Source organism: Colletotrichum orchidophilum, assembly GCF_001831195.1.
Source record: "Colletotrichum orchidophilum strain IMI 309357 chromosome Unknown Scaffold_30.1, whole genome shotgun sequence".
NCBI lineage: Eukaryota > Fungi > Ascomycota > Sordariomycetes > Glomerellales > Glomerellaceae > Colletotrichum > Colletotrichum orchidophilum.
Genome location: NW_019172986.1, coordinates 280869 through 298214, shown reverse-complemented (window position 1 = coordinate 298214; position 17346 = coordinate 280869). Strand labels below are relative to the sequence as shown.

General features: G+C 52.1%; 8 protein-coding genes across 8 annotated transcripts; 5 read left to right on the top strand and 3 right to left on the bottom strand.

Annotated features, from left to right (window-relative positions):
- Positions 1-1559: 1559 nt before the first annotated feature.
- On the top strand, positions 1560-2676 carry CORC01_04588 (TAM domain methyltransferase; the record flags this gene model as incomplete). The annotated part of the gene is made up of 7 exons (XM_022616235.1): positions 1560-1620; positions 1692-1714; positions 1766-1803; positions 1876-1900; positions 1963-2075; positions 2133-2552; positions 2616-2676. The coding sequence occupies 7 exons, from the start codon at positions 1560-1562 to the stop codon at positions 2674-2676; spliced, it is 741 nt and encodes a 246-aa protein (XP_022477324.1).
- A 1215-nt stretch (positions 2677-3891) lies between these two features.
- On the bottom strand, positions 3892-4260 carry CORC01_04587 (uncharacterized protein; the record flags this gene model as incomplete). The annotated part of the gene is made up of 1 exon (XM_022616234.1): positions 3892-4260. The coding sequence occupies one exon, from the start codon at positions 4258-4260 to the stop codon at positions 3892-3894; it is 369 nt and encodes a 122-aa protein (XP_022477323.1).
- Positions 4261-6928: 2668 nt separating this feature from the next.
- On the top strand, positions 6929-7162 carry CORC01_04586 (cellulose-binding family II protein; the record flags this gene model as incomplete). The annotated part of the gene is made up of 1 exon (XM_022616233.1): positions 6929-7162. The coding sequence occupies one exon, from the start codon at positions 6929-6931 to the stop codon at positions 7160-7162; it is 234 nt and encodes a 77-aa protein (XP_022477322.1).
- A 1733-nt stretch (positions 7163-8895) lies between these two features.
- On the bottom strand, positions 8896-10389 carry CORC01_04585 (NupC family nucleoside transporter; the record flags this gene model as incomplete). Its single annotated transcript, XM_022616232.1, has 2 exons — positions 8896-9177; positions 9247-10389. The coding sequence occupies 2 exons, from the start codon at positions 10387-10389 to the stop codon at positions 8896-8898; spliced, it is 1425 nt and encodes a 474-aa protein (XP_022477321.1).
- A 29-nt stretch (positions 10390-10418) lies between these two features.
- CORC01_04584 (uncharacterized protein) lies at positions 10419-10682 on the top strand (the record flags this gene model as incomplete). Its single annotated transcript, XM_022616231.1, has 1 exon — positions 10419-10682. The coding sequence occupies one exon, from the start codon at positions 10419-10421 to the stop codon at positions 10680-10682; it is 264 nt and encodes an 87-aa protein (XP_022477320.1).
- A 1409-nt stretch (positions 10683-12091) lies between these two features.
- On the top strand, positions 12092-13541 carry CORC01_04583 (3-oxoacyl-(acyl-carrier-protein) synthase 2; the record flags this gene model as incomplete). The annotated part of the gene is made up of 3 exons (XM_022616230.1): positions 12092-12496; positions 12554-13276; positions 13380-13541. The coding sequence occupies 3 exons, from the start codon at positions 12092-12094 to the stop codon at positions 13539-13541; spliced, it is 1290 nt and encodes a 429-aa protein (XP_022477319.1).
- A 784-nt stretch (positions 13542-14325) lies between these two features.
- Positions 14326-15431, top strand: CORC01_04582 (ubiquinol-cytochrome C chaperone; the record flags this gene model as incomplete). Its single annotated transcript, XM_022616229.1, has 2 exons — positions 14326-14767; positions 14890-15431. 2 exons carry the CDS (start codon positions 14326-14328, stop codon positions 15429-15431), a joined length of 984 nt encoding a protein of 327 aa, XP_022477318.1.
- Positions 15432-15769: 338 nt separating this feature from the next.
- CORC01_04581 (dihydrofolate reductase) lies at positions 15770-16573 on the bottom strand (the record flags this gene model as incomplete). The annotated part of the gene is made up of 2 exons (XM_022616228.1): positions 15770-16282; positions 16439-16573. The coding sequence occupies 2 exons, from the start codon at positions 16571-16573 to the stop codon at positions 15770-15772; spliced, it is 648 nt and encodes a 215-aa protein (XP_022477317.1).
- Positions 16574-17346: the final 773 nt, after the last annotated feature.

The following is a 17346-nucleotide window of genomic DNA, read 5'->3' as shown; positions in this document are numbered from 1 at the left end:
GATGAAAACGATGCGAAAACTACTGCATTCGCTCTCACATCTGGCATCTAGACCTTTGGGGCCTTAGTCTTGCACCTTCCCCCCCGGATTCCCTCCTCTCGCTTCAGCATTCTCCTGCCCGGTCTTTCTGTCGCCATTATGCAGCTAATTGACCGATGATTTGTCTGGATTCGCCTTAGGCCGGCCAACCACCGGCGAGCTCAACACTGGAGACGCGATGCAACCTGGAGTCTGTGGCCTCCACATATGTCATCTCGCTGCAGCCCTCGGTCTGGCCACATCCCTCGTATGACACCACACCGCATACATGAGGCACATATTGCGCAGTAGCGTGTATCCGCACGCACCTTGGGCTGGCAAAGACATTCAACGCTCCAGAATTAACGTGTCACAAATCAATATACACATGATGGGTTGCCTCAGGCTTGTATGGTTGTATAAGACATATGACATTTACCCTATTGCTGAGCGTTACCAAATCATTCTGCCTGCTTTACTTTGCTCTTTTTCGTCCATTCGTTTGTCGTATTTCCTTCCGATCGCCTACCGTCAACTCTGCTCTCAACACTCCCCAATCCGTCGATCGGAGGAGGGTTTATGAATTCGATTCCATTGACATTGAACATTCCGTTGATAACAATTACTCGACTGCAAGTAACCTGCTATGGCGTTATCTCCGCCACACTCTCCAGCTACTGCCCAGTGTTCAGGGTCGCCCAAGGAAGCACCGGCCTCACCACCAGGGACAGACGCCGTCTCGCCGCCACCGGAAACTGTGCATGCACTTGCATCTGACCGGGAGCCGGAATCGCAGATCGTCAGTCCATCCATCCTCTAATTCGCGCCAGTTCTCTCGCGTGCCTCATGAACAGCGATTTAACTTGAGCTGCACATAGGAAGCTGACTCGGCCGACTCCTCCGACGCTGATTCTGCTTTGGACGTTGTTAGTATATCCGTTTCCTTGAACGTCATCAAAACACTATTCCCATCACGTGAACCCCTTGCCTTATCAAAATGATTCATCCGCCAAATGAGAGACGATCTACGACGACATGGGAAGACGGCAGAAACGCGACCAGCGAATCCAAAGGAATCATTCGTATTTTTCCTTCCACCCTGCACTGATTGTAGACCTTCTTCGTCACCTGGCTCACTATTTCCGTGCTGACCTCCCGCCCCTCAGCCTTTCCGAGATTCACTCACATCGTTGCGGTCTAGTATGCGCCATTACCAGCACGAGAATGGCCGCACCTATCATGCTATGAGTGCAGGGAGTAAGTGAACTACTCACACCAATATGAGCTGCCTCTTGTGTGAACTAACTGCCTTGATAGAATACTTTCTTCCCAACGATGAGGTAGGGCAGCGTTTGAATGCAACCGTCCTCTACGTCAATATTGCTAACAAGTTTTTATCTCGCTGTAGTCAGAGGTCGATAGATTAGGTGAGACACCTCTGTCTGCGAAAACCAGCATCCTTCTCACCTGGACCACCAGACTTACAGCATTACGTCATGACCCTTACATTAAATGGAAACCATTGTCTTTGTCCAAAGAACATGGGTGCAAAAAGGGTCTTGGACCTCGGCACCGGCACTGGCATCTGGTCCCTGGAGTATGGTAAGTCGGCTTTGCAGTCTGCTTTTCCTGTCAGAGTGACTGAGATCTGAAATAAATTCGATTTTCCGCAGCGGATGCGCATCCAGAAGCAGAGGTATGTTGACCCAATCTTCGGCAGGTAATTGATGAGCTGACGTCTACGTAGGTCATAGGCGTTGATCTTAGCCCCGTTCAGCCAGAACTGTAAGCTTTCTTACCAAAGGATTTCTTGTCCATGTATCTTTGGGCGGTGTCTGACTGATTTCAAAATTCAAGCGTCCCTCCAAACTGCTCTTTCGAGGTATGCTAAGGCCGTTTGGTCTGAGTTTGTAGAGTTAACATCAAGCTAATATTATCGAAAAGCTCGATGATCTCGAGAAAGATTGGACATGGTCCAAGCCTTTTGACTTCATATTTTGCCGCATGATGACTGGCAGCTTTGCGGATAATATGAGCATCGTTGAGAAGGTCTTCAAGTGAGTTCGATCGTGGATATGTACGTCTTGGCTCGAGTGACTGAAACCGTTTACTAGCCAACTGGAACCTGGTGGCTACTTCGAAGCCCAAGACATGGCACTCCCTTTGGGTTGTGACGATGGCACTTTGACAGTTGATTCTGATCTGTGGAAATGGGTTCTTCTCGTTATGGAAGGCATGACGAAGTTTGGTCGACCTGTTAGCGCAGCGCAGCAATGGAAACAGCTCATGGAGGCTGTCGGTTTCGAAGACGTTGTTGAGACAGTCTACAAGTGGCCAACAAATCGTTGGCCGCGCGATCAACACTATAAAGATATTGGAATGTGGAGTTTGGAAAACATGGATCAAGCTCTTGAGCCTGCCACCATGGCGCCTCTGACAAGAGCACTCGGCTGGAGCTACGAAGAAGTCATCGTACTGGTCAGCAAGGCAAGGAAGGTCCTGAAAGATCCTACAGTGCATGCCTATTGGCCAATGTAAGTACTTGATCATGGCACAACGAGGAGGTATCCATGAACCCAAGTTAACGATAGTCGCAGATACATTGTGCATGGCCGTAAGCCTTACAAAACCCATAGTCACCTCGCTCAAAACGTTTGAGCGCTTTTTAGCAGCTAGAAAATCAGACTCTTGTTTCATTTAGCCTCGGCTCAGATTTACAATGCATTTTCGTCACTTTCTAGATGTTGAACATTGATTGACTGTGGTTTGAGCAAAACAAAATGAGTAAACGCCGTTCAGTCTTCGCGTGAGGAAGCAGCTTTACACACTATCTCCTTGAAAATATTCGAGATTACACGGATATCACATCAAGACTTCTGGTCGGCCTGAAATAGCTCCAGTCTGGATAGATGGATCAAGTCTACCTCGCCGCACCGGTCATTCACCACCTTAGTCGGCATTTGCTCTTGGTAGAGGCGGAGGAATCTGAATTCTGCAACTTCAGGAGAGGGGCTTCACCGACATAGAATTGCTCACCCTCCCGGCCAGGCTTCTTCAGTTTCTCAAATTACTCATGACGTTTTCACGGATATTCTAGGATATTTCTAAATTCGCAGGTCATGAGGGACATATCCAGGCTTCATTATGCAAACGACGCAAATGACGAGACCAAATAGCCAGATAGTTTTACAAGTACGAAAGACTCATAGACCTGTCTACGTAGTGCCAAAAACAAGCTGTCGCAGCGCTACATGTGGCGCTGCCCAGCATACTGCCAGAACGACTCGTTCTGTGGCCTCGCTCTCGTTCTATACGGTGTTTCTATTGATTATGCCTTGTGGGAGCTTTTTTATCTGGTCCAAGCCACTTACTACTGTAGATGCCTCTCACTCGATTCCTCGCTTCGTGATATACAAGCTTGATCTAGTTCAAACACGTCAACCTACTGTTTTCTCTCCAGTCGCGGGTAACGTCTTGAGGAATTCCAGTTTGAGTTGTGGCGTGATTCGCGCTTTAGGGTTCGGGAGGTGTTGATAATCTTCTCGTATTATTGACGATTGATCACATTCACGACATCAAAGATGTATTCAACTTGTTACGTCATATTCTTATTGGTACTTGTAATTATGTTTGATTTCTTCTAGGTTCTAAGTAGGCAGACTTCCGCAGAATCTGATACGCCGCTGGGCTGCGCAAAGTCATTCGAACCAACTCGTGCCCACAATATAAAGGTGCCGTAGTATATATGGCGTTGATTGCTGCCCGCAATTAACGGAGTCGTTTTTGCGGCAGGAGGTGACGTCCAGAGCGAAAGGTTTCCCCATTTGCCAACCCCTGCTAATCAATAAGCAGGGGGGAATCGGCTGTTGTCGCTCAGAATCCCAAAGCACTGTTGAACGTTGTTGCAGCCGAAGCATCTTTGATGCCTGCTGTTGAGAGCTGGGCCTTTGCCTGCTTACATTTGTCCTTTGCGGCTTGGTTCGCCTCGCATACGTTAGTGAGCTGATCGCATATTCGGTTCGTGATAATATTCGGGTTCAGCGCATCCTGTTGTCCCTTGGCAACGAGAGGGTCAGTGGGCAAAAACGTGCCTTGGTCCGCCTTGCGTCCAGCGCGGCCCAGTTGAAAGTCCATTGTCGGGGTACATTTGCCAAAGTCGGCGTCGTTGGCCTGCCGCCTGAGTGTGGCAGCTGAGGCGCTCATGGCGCTGAAGAAAATGAAAAGTGCAACGGTGGGTTGCATTTTGAAGTGAGCACCGTGCGGAAAGTATTATAAAGATTTAGACGAACAACAGTATTGGACTAATAGTAGAAATAGCGGAGATGTGAGAGACAACAGAAAGCCTGATAGGTTTGAAACGAGGTACGAATGCGGTGGAAACGTGGTTCACAGAACCTTTGAGAGCGAATTGAGTTCAACTCAACGATGGAATGCAAGGTAGTATAAATTTAGGGTGATTCGAGCTGAACTACTGTCCAAGCAGTTGAAGAATCGGACCCTTTTGTAACGCGGAGGTCTATAGGACGATGAAAGCCTAGATTGCCCTAAGGCAGATGGCACTCAGCGTAGTGCCCCCGGCTCTTTGGCTGATTCAAGTTCAGACGAGCGTGTTTGAGGCTGGAACTTGAAGTTCGGGCACATGACTTATCGAGCAGGAATCTAATGATATGATTGGACAGTAAGATCGACATCTTTTGAGAGATATTGGGGTTCCCTTGAATAAATCGGACGGCATGACATGAGATGATGCAAAGGAGCATGCTAAGGCATAGGATGACAGCAATGACGAAACCGCAAGTCCGCCAGCGACGTCGCAACCCGCAGAAACTATATTCAGTCTCCCACTCCTCATAGTGAATCGCGAGCCTCATTCAGAGATTGCCGAGATCGCGAGGAAGCAGCAACCTTTTCCTCACACGGCGATCAAGTGCCAGCTTTCCACCTGTTACCAAATCTTGTCTGAGCCGAAAAAATAGAGCCGATCAAGTGCCATGAAACGTGGTTTTCTCAAAGCATGTATCGATTAAGTAAGCTGTAAAATGATCTCACAGCACGAGTTCGTCGTGTCCGCAACTCTACTTGAATCCTCTGGTGCCGAATGTCGGAACTGCGGTCGGATCGGAGATGCTCCCATCGACCCCAAAACCAACCAAGTTTGGGGCTTCTTCGCGGCTCAGAGTGAGCGATCCTCATTGGCCATAGCAAATCAAAGGATATCATCGTTCTTTTGATCTGTCCAACGCCTCGGCGCACAGTTTCTCCTTTCTCGTCGGCCCTTGGTGTACATTTCAAAGATTCATCTTTTGCAAAGCTCATCATCTTTGGGGATTTGCCAGACGGCTGTTATCAAATTCTATCATCATGAAAGTGGACTTGCTGCAACAAGGTAGCTCATACTATGTAGACGGAAGTGGCTACCTCAATAAGAGATTCCACCAGTAGTGGCGCCTCACTCTCGGATTCCGTATTCCACGGAGAAGCTTGCATGTAGCGTATAAGGGAGCCGGACCATTTGATAGATGGAAAATTTCGAGCGTCATGCTTACTGAGTACCGGAGGAAACAGACTTCATGAGGCTGATTGACAGCGACCATATGGACATGGTACAAGAAGAACTGTTAACCTCTTCCCTTTGATCCAAATCGGCCGCTTTTCCATCTAGGTTTGTGGGCGGGCAGTTTATAATGACCGGTTCATGACAAGTCGAGCGATTGCGAAGTTCTAGATTTGTCCGACGACTCAGCCCTCAACTGCAAAGGCGCACCTGATGCTTCAATATGCTGGAAGCCATGGACCTAAGCCCTTTCACTTCACCGCGTCGAACCTGCACCGTTAGGTACATAAAAGACAGAAGCTTTTAATAATGGCGAAGTAACGTAATAAAGTTGTTCTGGCGTTGTTACAACGACCAGGGGATTACCGGGTTCGTGGGTGCCTGTTCCGCAAATTCTAATCGCCTGTTTCAAACTTGCTCGCTTTTGGCGAGTTTGAAACAGCTCATCTCTTGCCTGCTGTTTTGCCCATCTCTTTCTCTCTCTAGCTTAATTATTCGTCATCTTAGTCGGATGATCAACCCCAAAACAATTGACAGAATAAATCCCTCCTTTCTTAAATATCGGACCTTAGTGATAGTTGGGATGACTTCGATACATATGCATGGGTTAATGTAACACAGAGTCTCCACGAGCTAATCTTCGTCCTATCATGATACCGGTGTCAACGGTACTTAGCGGCAGATACCTTAGCCTCCTACCCAATGTTTCCCTTGAAGCCGCATATGGACGGATCTTCAAGCCATGTGTGCTCTCCATCAGTGCCCGGATGTCGCTCCAGAATTGCTCACCAAGGCTTGGCGCAATTTATCCCTGGCCCGATCATTCGAGAGAGGAAGGACTTCCATCGCGCCCCTCTTTACGCTGTAGGATTTGTACTTGGACTGTCAAGTGAACGGATGATGGATACTCGCGGGGGGATCAAGTCGTCAAGGCCCTTAACACTGCCCACCAGGCTGGTAGAGGTAGCTCTACGGCTGTGGAAATTTCCCTTACACCGGCATCAGGGTCAACGTTGCTGGTTGGGGCTGGGGTCAACGTAGTGGCCACGAATACGGCGCTCTTGATTCTACCAGTGCCCATATTCTTCATCAAGAGATTGGCCACACCAATAACTCATAGGGGCCCACTAGAGGGCACCCTTGTCAGGCACCTAATACTTACCTTATGACTGTAAGTGGCTTTCACTCACGACCTACCTCAAAAGCGAAATGCCGACAGCCCTCTCTTCATACCTTAGTTCACGGCATGTGACGATGAGCGATTCTTAATCTAGCAACATGAACCACGCGTAGTATCCGGGGTTCTATACTGACTCTGTTCTAGACTGGAATTCCACAGGTGTTACTAGCTTCATTATGCTGGCTGGCTCTGCCGCCCTGATCACCGCTTCCGCAAAGCCCACTGCCAAGGCCCCCATCTCTGCTGCTGCTGCCGCCGCTGCTCCCACTACTGCCGCCGCCCCGACTCAAAATGCTAGCTCTGGGGCAAATGTTGGCGCCTGGGCTCAGTGCGGTGATGCTGGCCATACCGGCGCCACGGCTTGTGTCTCCGGCTTCAAGGGTGTCAAGACCAATGAGTGGTACTCTTAGTGCCTCTGTGCATGAATTTTGCAACAGCCATATTCTGTTCGAACTGTATCCTGCATGAAAGGCCTCAAAGCTCCTTTCGATGGACTGCTTGAGCACTTACGGTCAAATATCTCGCCATTCCGAGAAGTCTCCTGTCTGTAGGCATTCTTTGACCCTTGGGGTCATATTTTCTTCCGTAAATGCCTAAGTATACCACCTCAGTCTCAAGAAGTCGAGGCCATATACATAATTCTCCTTGTTTCCCGTGCCGTCTTGGCTTGAAGTGGCTGTTTCTGCCATGGCGATAACCAGAGCCCTGCGTCAGGGCTGAGCTCTGAAACTTGCACTATCTGTCTCAAGAAGCTTACTGAGTAGTCACTGGTCGTGAGTATGAGGCGCTCCAGTTACAACGACTCCTATTCAGCCTTTGATGACGCGTCCTACCATATAAAGGCGACTATATCGACATTAAGGTCTGCACCTACATGTTGTTGCATGTGGTAAGAGGAAATCTCGGAGGGGCCGCTAAGTAAGACGGGTGGTATGCTTTCGCAAACAAGCAACTCAAGTTCGTTTAACATTGATAGTAGAAATGAAACTTTTTCCACTGCTTAGCAACGTGTGAGCTGACATAACCTCCAGCCCTACATGTACTGCCGAAATCGAGTATAAGGGGTCTCAGGTGGACTGGGCTTAATCGAAACGAGATGTTTTGCCATTTTGCAAAGCTTACTTGAGCTAGTTGGGAAGAAAGATCAGATTTGTTTGTCAAAAGGTCGAGGTCGATTGATCGTAATATTGTGAAAGAACAACAATCGAAGGTTGCCGACTCGGAAAATTCCAAATCTTTTGAAGCCATTCAACATACAACTTTCGCACTCAACTCGACGTGAGAGGGTACGAAAGCCTAATCAGGATCAGCACGCATTCATGGTTGATTTGATCGCATGAAGTGGATCGATATGGACAACATTGGTCAGCCAAGTTGGGACGCGCATCAACATGTTGTCGGCAGAGGTCGTTGAAATACTCATGCGCCTGAAGCCGAATCGGAATCCATTTCCCGCGTCGGTCCACTTGAAAAAAGATCGAACCGCGACTAGTGACCAATACCCTTGGTGGAATTCACGAATAGATGGAGCATTCGAGATTGTAGCCCTGGACCGACTGTCTAACAATTGTTGTTACTCGCCGAAACTTGGCCAGGCCGAGAGGAATGAGGCTCGAAAGTCGCAAATCCGTTCATGCTGCCTACGGCCAGCGCCGACACCCGCGGGAGACCGGCGGATTTATGCCTGTGGCCCTGGCTCGCCAAAAATTTTCTCTCGAAATGGATCCAATGAGGCTTGGGGCGGCGGAGACTACCTTGGCCTGACTCACGGAGAGCAGCCGGATTTAGACGGTGGCGGGGCAGCATGCTAGAACTGAGGAGAGCTTTTGGGGGGGATCGTATTATTAAAGAACCGAGATCGCGCAAGACCGACCTCGATCACGTCTTTGGCAGTCAAGCAACATTCGAGCTGGGTATATGAGTACTCCTGGTTCACGTTGTGTTGGTACACCGAGTTGAATTATCCAGCTCGCTTGCTGGCAGAGGGGTATTATTATCTACTGCGTATATTTTCTTCTCTTTCATCAACCAGCGCTGGAACAGCACCCTCCTTCTTCGACATCGTACATCTTTTTACTCATGTTTTCTCGTTTCAACGTCGACTCAGCGGAACGGCTAAACCATCTCCACGTCTCAAAACCAATCAAGAACTGGCAGCGAGATTTGTCACTTGGTGAGTGACAACAAGGCCAGCAACAGCGGCAGACGTCAATGTCGACATAACACCAGAAATGAGCGCAGAAATCGCCATGGCACTGACATCGCCACCACGGCTGGGGGCCAGCTGTCCAAGGATACCAATCTGAATGCCAAGGGATCCAATGTTACCGAATCCACAAAGGGCATAGGTCGCAATAAGCTGGGAACGGGGAGAGAGATCCAGGTACTCGGGCTTCTTCATTTCGGTGAAAGCAACGTACTCGTTCTGTTCCAAAACCGGTCAGTATCTGAAGCCAAGAGGTCAAGCAACATGTGGATGAGGAGTTGCACTTACAGCGATGACCTTGAGGGCGATCAAGCGCGCAACCTTGAGGAGGTCGCCGTTACGGGGAACACCCAGGAGGAACGCAACCGGGTAGAAGATGTAACCGGTGATGAGGTTGAGAGTCAGAGGAGGGTCGTTAATGTTGATGTAGCCACCCCACCAGGTCAACAGACCATCGACGAGACCGATGAAAGCCAAGATGCAAAGAATCGATGCAACAATGGTACCGGCAATCTTGATACCCAACCAAGCACCGTTGGCAAAAGCGTGGATGGCGTTCTTAGCCTCATGCTCATCATCGTCAGGAATGACGACCTTTCCAGCGGTCAAGGTCTCCTCCTTCTCGGGGTAGCGAAGCTTAGAGATGGCGATGGAGGCAGGGATGGACATGACGCAGGATGACACCATGGCCTGGGCATTGAGACCCAGGTTGATGTAGGCGACGAGGGTAGAACCAGAAATGGTTGCGAAGCCGCAAGTCATGATCTGGTGGATCTCGGCCTTGGTCATGTGAGGAACGAAAGGACGGACCAACATGGCAGACTCGCCCTGACCGATAAAGGGAGTGGCGGCAGCGACAACAGCCTCGGCACCAGACACACGGAGGGCCCAGAAGACGAAGGTCGCGAACTTGCCAATGAACCACTGAAGGAAGCCGACGAAGTACAGGACCTGGACAATGGCGACGAAGAAGATGATGGGAGGAATGACGCCACTGATGAACCAGTGAAGGTCAATCACACTCTCGGCAGTCAAGAAGGCCGTTCCCTGGTTGGCGTAGCCGAGCAAATCACCAGCGCGATCTGCAATGAACTTGAAAATGTCGTATCCAACACCGGTGCGAAGGACGAAAAGCGCAATGATATACTGCGAGAGCATACCACCAATGACGGGACGCCAGTTGATACGCTTGCGGTTGTTCGAAGTCGCCCAGAAACAGAACAAGATAACAATGAGGCCGAAGATGGAAACAGCACGGTTCTTGCGGTTGTTGTCGGCCGACTCCTCTGAGACGAAAGAGCCGACGAGCATGACAGCGAGCGTCACGGCAGCGCCAGCGAGAGTGCGGAACTTCTCAGGGATGGCGTTGGGAGACGGACGATGGGAACCCGCTAAGGTACGAGCTACGTGCGCCGATCCCTGACCAAACATGAAGCAAAGGCTAAAATTGAGCCTCTGAGATGTATGTACTCGATAAGCCTATGCTGTGTACAGAGTCTCTCGAGGCCTACAATGAGTATGGGGTGATTGGACGTGGGACTCGAATGAATCAACCTCGCAGGTGCTTAGTAGTGCGTGCGACGCAGGAAGGCGGACCCCGTGCTCTCAGAAACAGGGTGATGCTCGGCAGGAAAGGACGGGCGATCCGCAGACCGGGATCAGACTTAGGGATGGCGAAGGCGATGACTGGAGCGAATGGTGGTGGAGGGTGTGATGTGAGATGATCAGACGGCCAGAGATATCGAGGAAAGCCGAGGGCAAATGCATGAAGGGGGCTAGTCTCAAGGAAGGCGAGTTTCCCGACTGGTGACACTGCTCGGACAAGAAGACTGGGCTTGAAGTGGTTGCCGAGTTCTCATAGGACGGGTGGTTATTGATAAGAAGGGAAACAATTGCGACGCTGAAACCAAGCTGCGGCACAACTCAGCACAGATGCGGTGTGGTGTGGCGACTCGAGGTCTGGATACAGAGCCGCAAGTTTGCGGGGGATAGACTCAATGGAGGCGGATATTGAGTTTTGCAGATGCGATGGGAGACCCTGCAAGGTGGGATGGCGAAGCCTCCGAGTTGCCCTCTGTTCCTGTGTTCCTAGCGGGCTCGTTTGTTTCTCTTGGCTGCTCAACCTAGCTATGATAACGATTTGGAATGCCGGGAAGATGCTGATGTCTGAAACGTGGCTCAATGGAACGATTGGTGAGATGATATGTCGTCCTCCAGGGATTTGCGATCTTTGAATGGCTGGACTGGTTCACCTCCTGAAGCGAAGTTAAGAAGGATGTTCCGATGGTGCGGTATAGGATGTCACCTCCTAGTCTCATGGGGCTGCAATAGAGAAGCAAATTAAGAAAGGCTTCCAAAAGAAAGGTTCGTCGGCTCCTGGGAGGCAGAGATAGGAAGACGGGAAGTGTGAGGGAGAGAGCGCATGCGCCAGTCGCAACGTGTGTCGTTGCGCAGCGTTGCGTTGCGTTTCCGACGCAGAGGCCAACACCCCGGTTCCAGCCAATTACCTGACACCCTAAGGTAGAGGCTGAATCCAGACCCAAACCCCACTGAGGCTACGTTAGGGTCCCCCGCTTCCCGCTGCAGTTGCCCGCCTTTAGGGCCAGCGAAGGTGAATGGAACGCAAGATAAGGCAAGGTACCGACGCTACCTAGTGAGATCCCGACACTGTGGCCTCAGCATGGCAATACCCAGCCATTCTTCGCTATGACAGCCCCTGACAGCACAGTGTCTGCATGCAGCCCCTGCAGCGACAGACCGACGACACCTCAGTCTGCAGTTATCGCGGGTACGTACTCTACCTTCAAGACGCGCTAAACCTACGTCTGTGCAGCGCAGCAGAAGCGAACCGACCGCGCTTTTTCCACATCTCTAACATTGTTCCGACTCCAAGTCTGCTACAGAATACTCGACGGTCCATCACCATAGCTGCTGGCTTAGCCATTGACACGGAGGACCCTACCGCATCGACTTACCGTCATCCCTACCTGCGATAGACACATCGACCCAGCGCAGTGCTCCGCTTTTCCATCCCCGCTCTTTCCAGTTTGTTGTTTGCTTTTCCACTGTTTACATGTCGGTGCATCTGTAATACAACACGACACAGATTGGCCCTGGCTATGGCAGAAGCATCATGCGACGAGTTGTCGTGACAGGGCTCGGCGCCATCTCGCCCTTTGGCGTCGGCGTGCGCGCCACGTGGAAGCGTCTGTTGGCTGGAGAATCAGCCATCACCAGTGTGGCCAACCTCGAGCCGCAAAACCGCTGGAAAGATCTGACGAGCACAGTTGCTGGTGTAGTCCCCAGCCATGGCCCAGGTTCCGATCAGTGGCGACCGGGCGACTGGCTGGACGCCACGGAACAACGTCGCATGTCCAGGTTTGCCCAGTACGCCGTAGCTTGCGCCGACATGGCAATGAAAGATGCCGGGTGGAATCCGCAAAGCCAAGAGGACATGGAGGCCACTGGTGTGTGCGTTGGCAGCGGTATAGGAAATCTGGAGGAGATATACGAGACGAGCTTGGCGTTCAATCAACAAGTGAGATCTCGCTGCAGTGAAGGACGAGCGAAGCCAAGCTAAAGTCTGTTCTGGTAGGGCTACAAGAAGGTTTCGCCGCTGTTCGTCCCCAAAATTCTCATCAACTTGGCCGCTGGCCACATCTCAATGAAGTACGGATTGCAGGGCCCGAACCATTCCGTCACTACCGCCTGTACCACGGGTGCCCATTCCATTGGAGATGCCATGCGATTCATTGCGTTTGGGGATGCGGACGTCATGGTGGCTGGCGGGACGGAATCCTGCATCCATCCCCTGACCTTTGCTGGTTTCGGGAGGGCAAGGTCCCTCTCCACAGCCTACAACCACAACCCCCACGCCAGCTGTCGTCCCTTCGACCGCGACCGCAATGGTTTCGTCGTTTCGGAGGGAGCGGCAGTCCTGGTCCTGGAGGAACTCGAGCACGCCAAGGCCCGTGGGGCCAACATCTACGCGGAGGTGAGGGGCTACGGCTGCAGCGGCGACGCACATCACATGACGGCCCCGCGGGAGGATGGACACGGGGCCTTCCGCGCCATGAAGCTCGCTCTGAAGAACGCGGAAGTCCGGCCGGCCGAGGTGAGCTACATCAACGCGCACGCTACTGGGACGCAGGTTGGAGACGCGGCAGAAGCTTCCGCGATACGAAGCATCATGACGGGCGAGGAGGGGTACGCGGAAGAGTCTCAGGTCACAGTGAGCAGCACCAAAGGCGCGGTCGGCCATCTGCTAGGAGCGGCTGGCGCCATCGAGGCCCTGTTCGCCGTGTTATCGGTTGCAGAGGTGAGTCGCGGCTAATGGGTTTCTGAAACCTTAACCCTTATCTTCCCCAGACTTTGGTCTTTTCTGGCCAACTGAATGCTTTTCTGACTCCCGTCCAAAAAAGGATATCGTACCGCCTACACTGAACCTCGAGAACCCAAATGTCGGGGGATCCATGAACATGGTACCCCTCGAGGCACAAGCGAAACAGGTCAACGTTGCTATTTCCAACAGTTTTGGGTTTGGCGGGACGAATGCCTCGCTGGTTTTCTCCAAAATTCGTTAAGTGAGGACAGCCGTGCCGATGGGATCAGAAGAATGTTCCATGAGATGACGGCTGCGCCCGCAGTTTGTCTAAATTGGCTTAGGCTCAGACTCAGACTTTGGGCGGACTATTAGAGAGGCTTTATAGAAAGCTTGTCATTATAACTGTCGATGTATGGCCGGATCTGATACTTGTAGGATATCGAATTGCCGACATACGTACGTGGCCACCACGAGTTTAATCTCTGCATCAACATGGGACACGAACCTTTTCAGGACTCTGGAAGAGTGAGGGTGCAAACTAACGAGTTTTGAATGAGGCATATCGTGAGAAAGGTCTACCCTGCGCAAGCCAGGGAACTTCAAAACAGATGAGAGTAGGGATAAACTGCTGCCTCTCTTCCAAATACATTGTGCCAAACTCCCAGATCGAACGAAAGTTAGAAAGACATAGCCACCTGGTCAACCCAGAGAAGTTACCTTACATGGCGTGCCTCTACAGTGCGTGTTTTTTCTGAAAGGTACGGTACGAATGGCCCGAAGTTCCGCCGACCTGGCATGTGCTGCTACCTTCGCTAGCTCGAAATTTCCAATTCGATGTGTTCACGAACTTTGTTTTTTGGATGACGTCCAGACTTTTGAGCTCCGCGATTCCGGGCCCAACCTGCAAGTCCCGTCCAACAACCCCGAGTCCCGGATCGCTTGTCCCGCATACACTTTCGGAACCGACAAACCCACCTTCCACGCGCATTCCGAGATAAGACAATCCGAACACCCCCAAATATCCCAAAGCAGTAGTTCTCAAGATGGCCTGCCAAAGCTGCCGCTACCAGGCAAGACTCCTGGCCCGGAGCCTGCGTGCCACCGCCGACCTCGCGTCCGCATCGTCCCAGCCCATCTCCATCGCCGCGACGACGCGCCGGGCGGCGGCAGCGGCGTCGACATCCAAGACAGGCTCCTCGACGACGGCGACTACCGTGGGGAGGAGGTACTTTAGCCAGACGGCAACACGACGGGACGCGGCGCCGTCCTCTGGCGGGCTCAAGCAGGCCATTGCGTCGGGCATGATGGCCGCCGCGCCAAAGACCATGGCCGCGACCTTGACCACCTCCCGCCTCGAGGCGCTGTACAAGATCTGCTCGTCGCCGGCGCTGTACAAGATCTCGGAGCAGGAGCGCGCCAAGGACATGGTGCGCATGACGGCAGAGGGCGAGGAGGTTGGAGACCCGATCGGGCCGTGGTTGCAATGTGCGTTGCTGTCTCCCTCTCTGTGCCCTTCACTTTATACCCCCCCCTCCTCTCGGATGGCAGGGCCCCCGTACTTGAATGACGAATGCAGTCTGCTGACCAGTGTATTCAAACCAAAACAGTCCTGGACCTCCAACCCGGCTTCAGCTCCTGGTCCCAGGCTACGATGCTACACATGTACCTCGTTCTCGCGCGCTTCCGCTGCCTCGACCGTGACAGCTCCCGCAACCTCCAGCACCAGTTCATCGACCAGTTCTTCTTTGACTGCGAGCGCATGATGCACCTTAATCACGGCATGACCTCGTCCGCCCTCCGCCAGCGCTACCTGAAAGAAATCTTTGTTCAGTGGCGCGGCCTCATCGCTGCTTACGATGAGGGCATCGTCAAGGACGATAAAGTCCTCGGCGCGGCGGTGTGGCGGAACCTGTTCAAGAGCCGCGAGGACGCCGACGTGAGGCAGGTCGCGGCCGTGGTGGGCTGGATGCGCGCCACGCTGCAGGACCTCGAGGCCGCGCCCGTTGAAGATATCCTTGTCTCGCCGGCCAAGGTTTTCAAGAGGGATGTGAGGGAGATGTTTGCCCTTGTTGATGCCGTGGGCCCGCAGGTCAAGGGCGACGTGGCTAAGCTTGACGATGGTCGGGAGGAGACGGCGGCGAAGGCATAATGTAGACTTTCTTTTTTCAGGATGAGGGATCGTACTTGTAGCGGGGGAGCAGACACCCGGAGCGACGCGTGGGCTGCTGCAGTGTATCAAATTTTTGGAAGATGTCGGAAACAATGTACAGCATCGACGGACGTCGCGGACTCTAAAGCCTGGCATGGAAAAGGGAAACGCTGTAGGCCTTGTAATTTTGTACAATCACCAACGCATATTAGAGGTATTGAAACGGGAAGGAGGAACATGAATACGGTTCCATCAAGCTCAATCATTTGCAAATGTAGCCACTTCATCATTCCTTCAAGTGACTCGAGAGAGGAGAAGAACACCTTTGCCCCAGCGTGTCAAATCTTCTCCCACATCTGGAACTCATACCTCGTCCCGTTCTCCTCAATCTCACCCCCCTCGACTTCCTCCCCAACCCACTCGTCTAGCCCCTTCTTCTCGATCCGGCCCCATTGCCTGCTCCCCTCGCCGCCCTCGCCGCCGCCAAGCTTCAGCGGGAAAAAGGCATCGCACTCAAACTCGCCCAGCACCCTCGTCAGCAGAACCCTCTTCGCCTCGGGGACCTCGAGCGCCGCGGCGTAGATTTGCGCACCGCCAATGACAAAGACCCTGCCCAGCTTGTCGTCGCCGGCGTCGGAGCGGAGGAACGCGAGTGCCTGCTCCAGGGAGCCGACCTTGACGGCGTCCTTATCAAAGTCCGTGGCCGCGGCCGGCGCGTCCAGGGAGGAAGGGGAAGCGTGCGAGCGGCTGATGACGATGTTGAGACGGCCCTTGAGGGGTCTGAACCGGGGCGGGATGCTTTCCCACGTCTTGCGGCCCATGATGACGGCGTTGCGGGCGTCCGAGGGTGCCTAGGTAATTCCCATCATCAGCCATCGAACAGAAGTCTCACAAAAAAACTCATTCAATGTTATGCTGAGGAACCCGCCGGTTGGGACAGTCAACCTGCAGGGCCAGTCCGGACTTCAACCATTTGATGGGGGCAGAGGAACACGACCGTTGCGTACCTGGGGTGGAAGCCTTTTCGTCACGCGCGCAAAGTATGCCATCTCCTTCTTCAATCCCGTCCACGGCAGGCCACCCTTGGCGCCGATGCCCATGTTGCGCGTCGCCGCGACGATGAGTGTGAGTTCGTGGCTCATGTCGGGCGATCCTTCCTTTTAATGCTCTTATCCCCTTTCGAGTACTGAACTTGTTCCTTGAGCTCGGAATATTGCCAAAGATTGGAGGGGAAAAAGGGAAATTGCTTTGGTTTAGAGAGTGACGTTATGTTGCCCTGCAGTCAGTTACCTTGGGCTGGGAGTGTAAGTGAAAGCGTGATGAGCGTGGTTCACTCTGAGTTTTGCGCTAACCTTCAGCTAGAGACAGTGACAATTGGTGCCGGCCGATTGGTGGGCTCATGTGGAATGGGAACGGAATCAAAGGTAATGGAACCTGAATGGCATTTCACGACTCACAACCGGCTATAATACGTCTTAGGTCTGCTCTCAGATACAGTGTTCTTGGTGACTATTGGTCATGTGTATTCTGATCGAATTGATCTTCTCGAGACGTGGACAAGGTAATTAAAGTGAAGCAACGAGGCGGAGAGCGCGAGACACAAAGAGAAAATTAATCACCGAACCAGACCTGCAGCATCAAAGCGTCCGTCACACATTACGCACTATTTGACGCGCAGAAATTGAGGTTCAGAAACTGAGCTTTCGTGATGATTTATCAATCAGGTTATATTCGCACTTGGTATAAGATGAGTGACTTCCGCGTCACACTTGACCAGCCTAGCCGTCTCTGGCCATACAACCAGAACTCCGTCGACGTGTTGATCGAGAAAATAGTACAGATAATGCAGCCATCGTCTCGTCATTAAAAGATTCATGAATTTGCTTCCTCCCATTAATTACACCACCCTACGTCT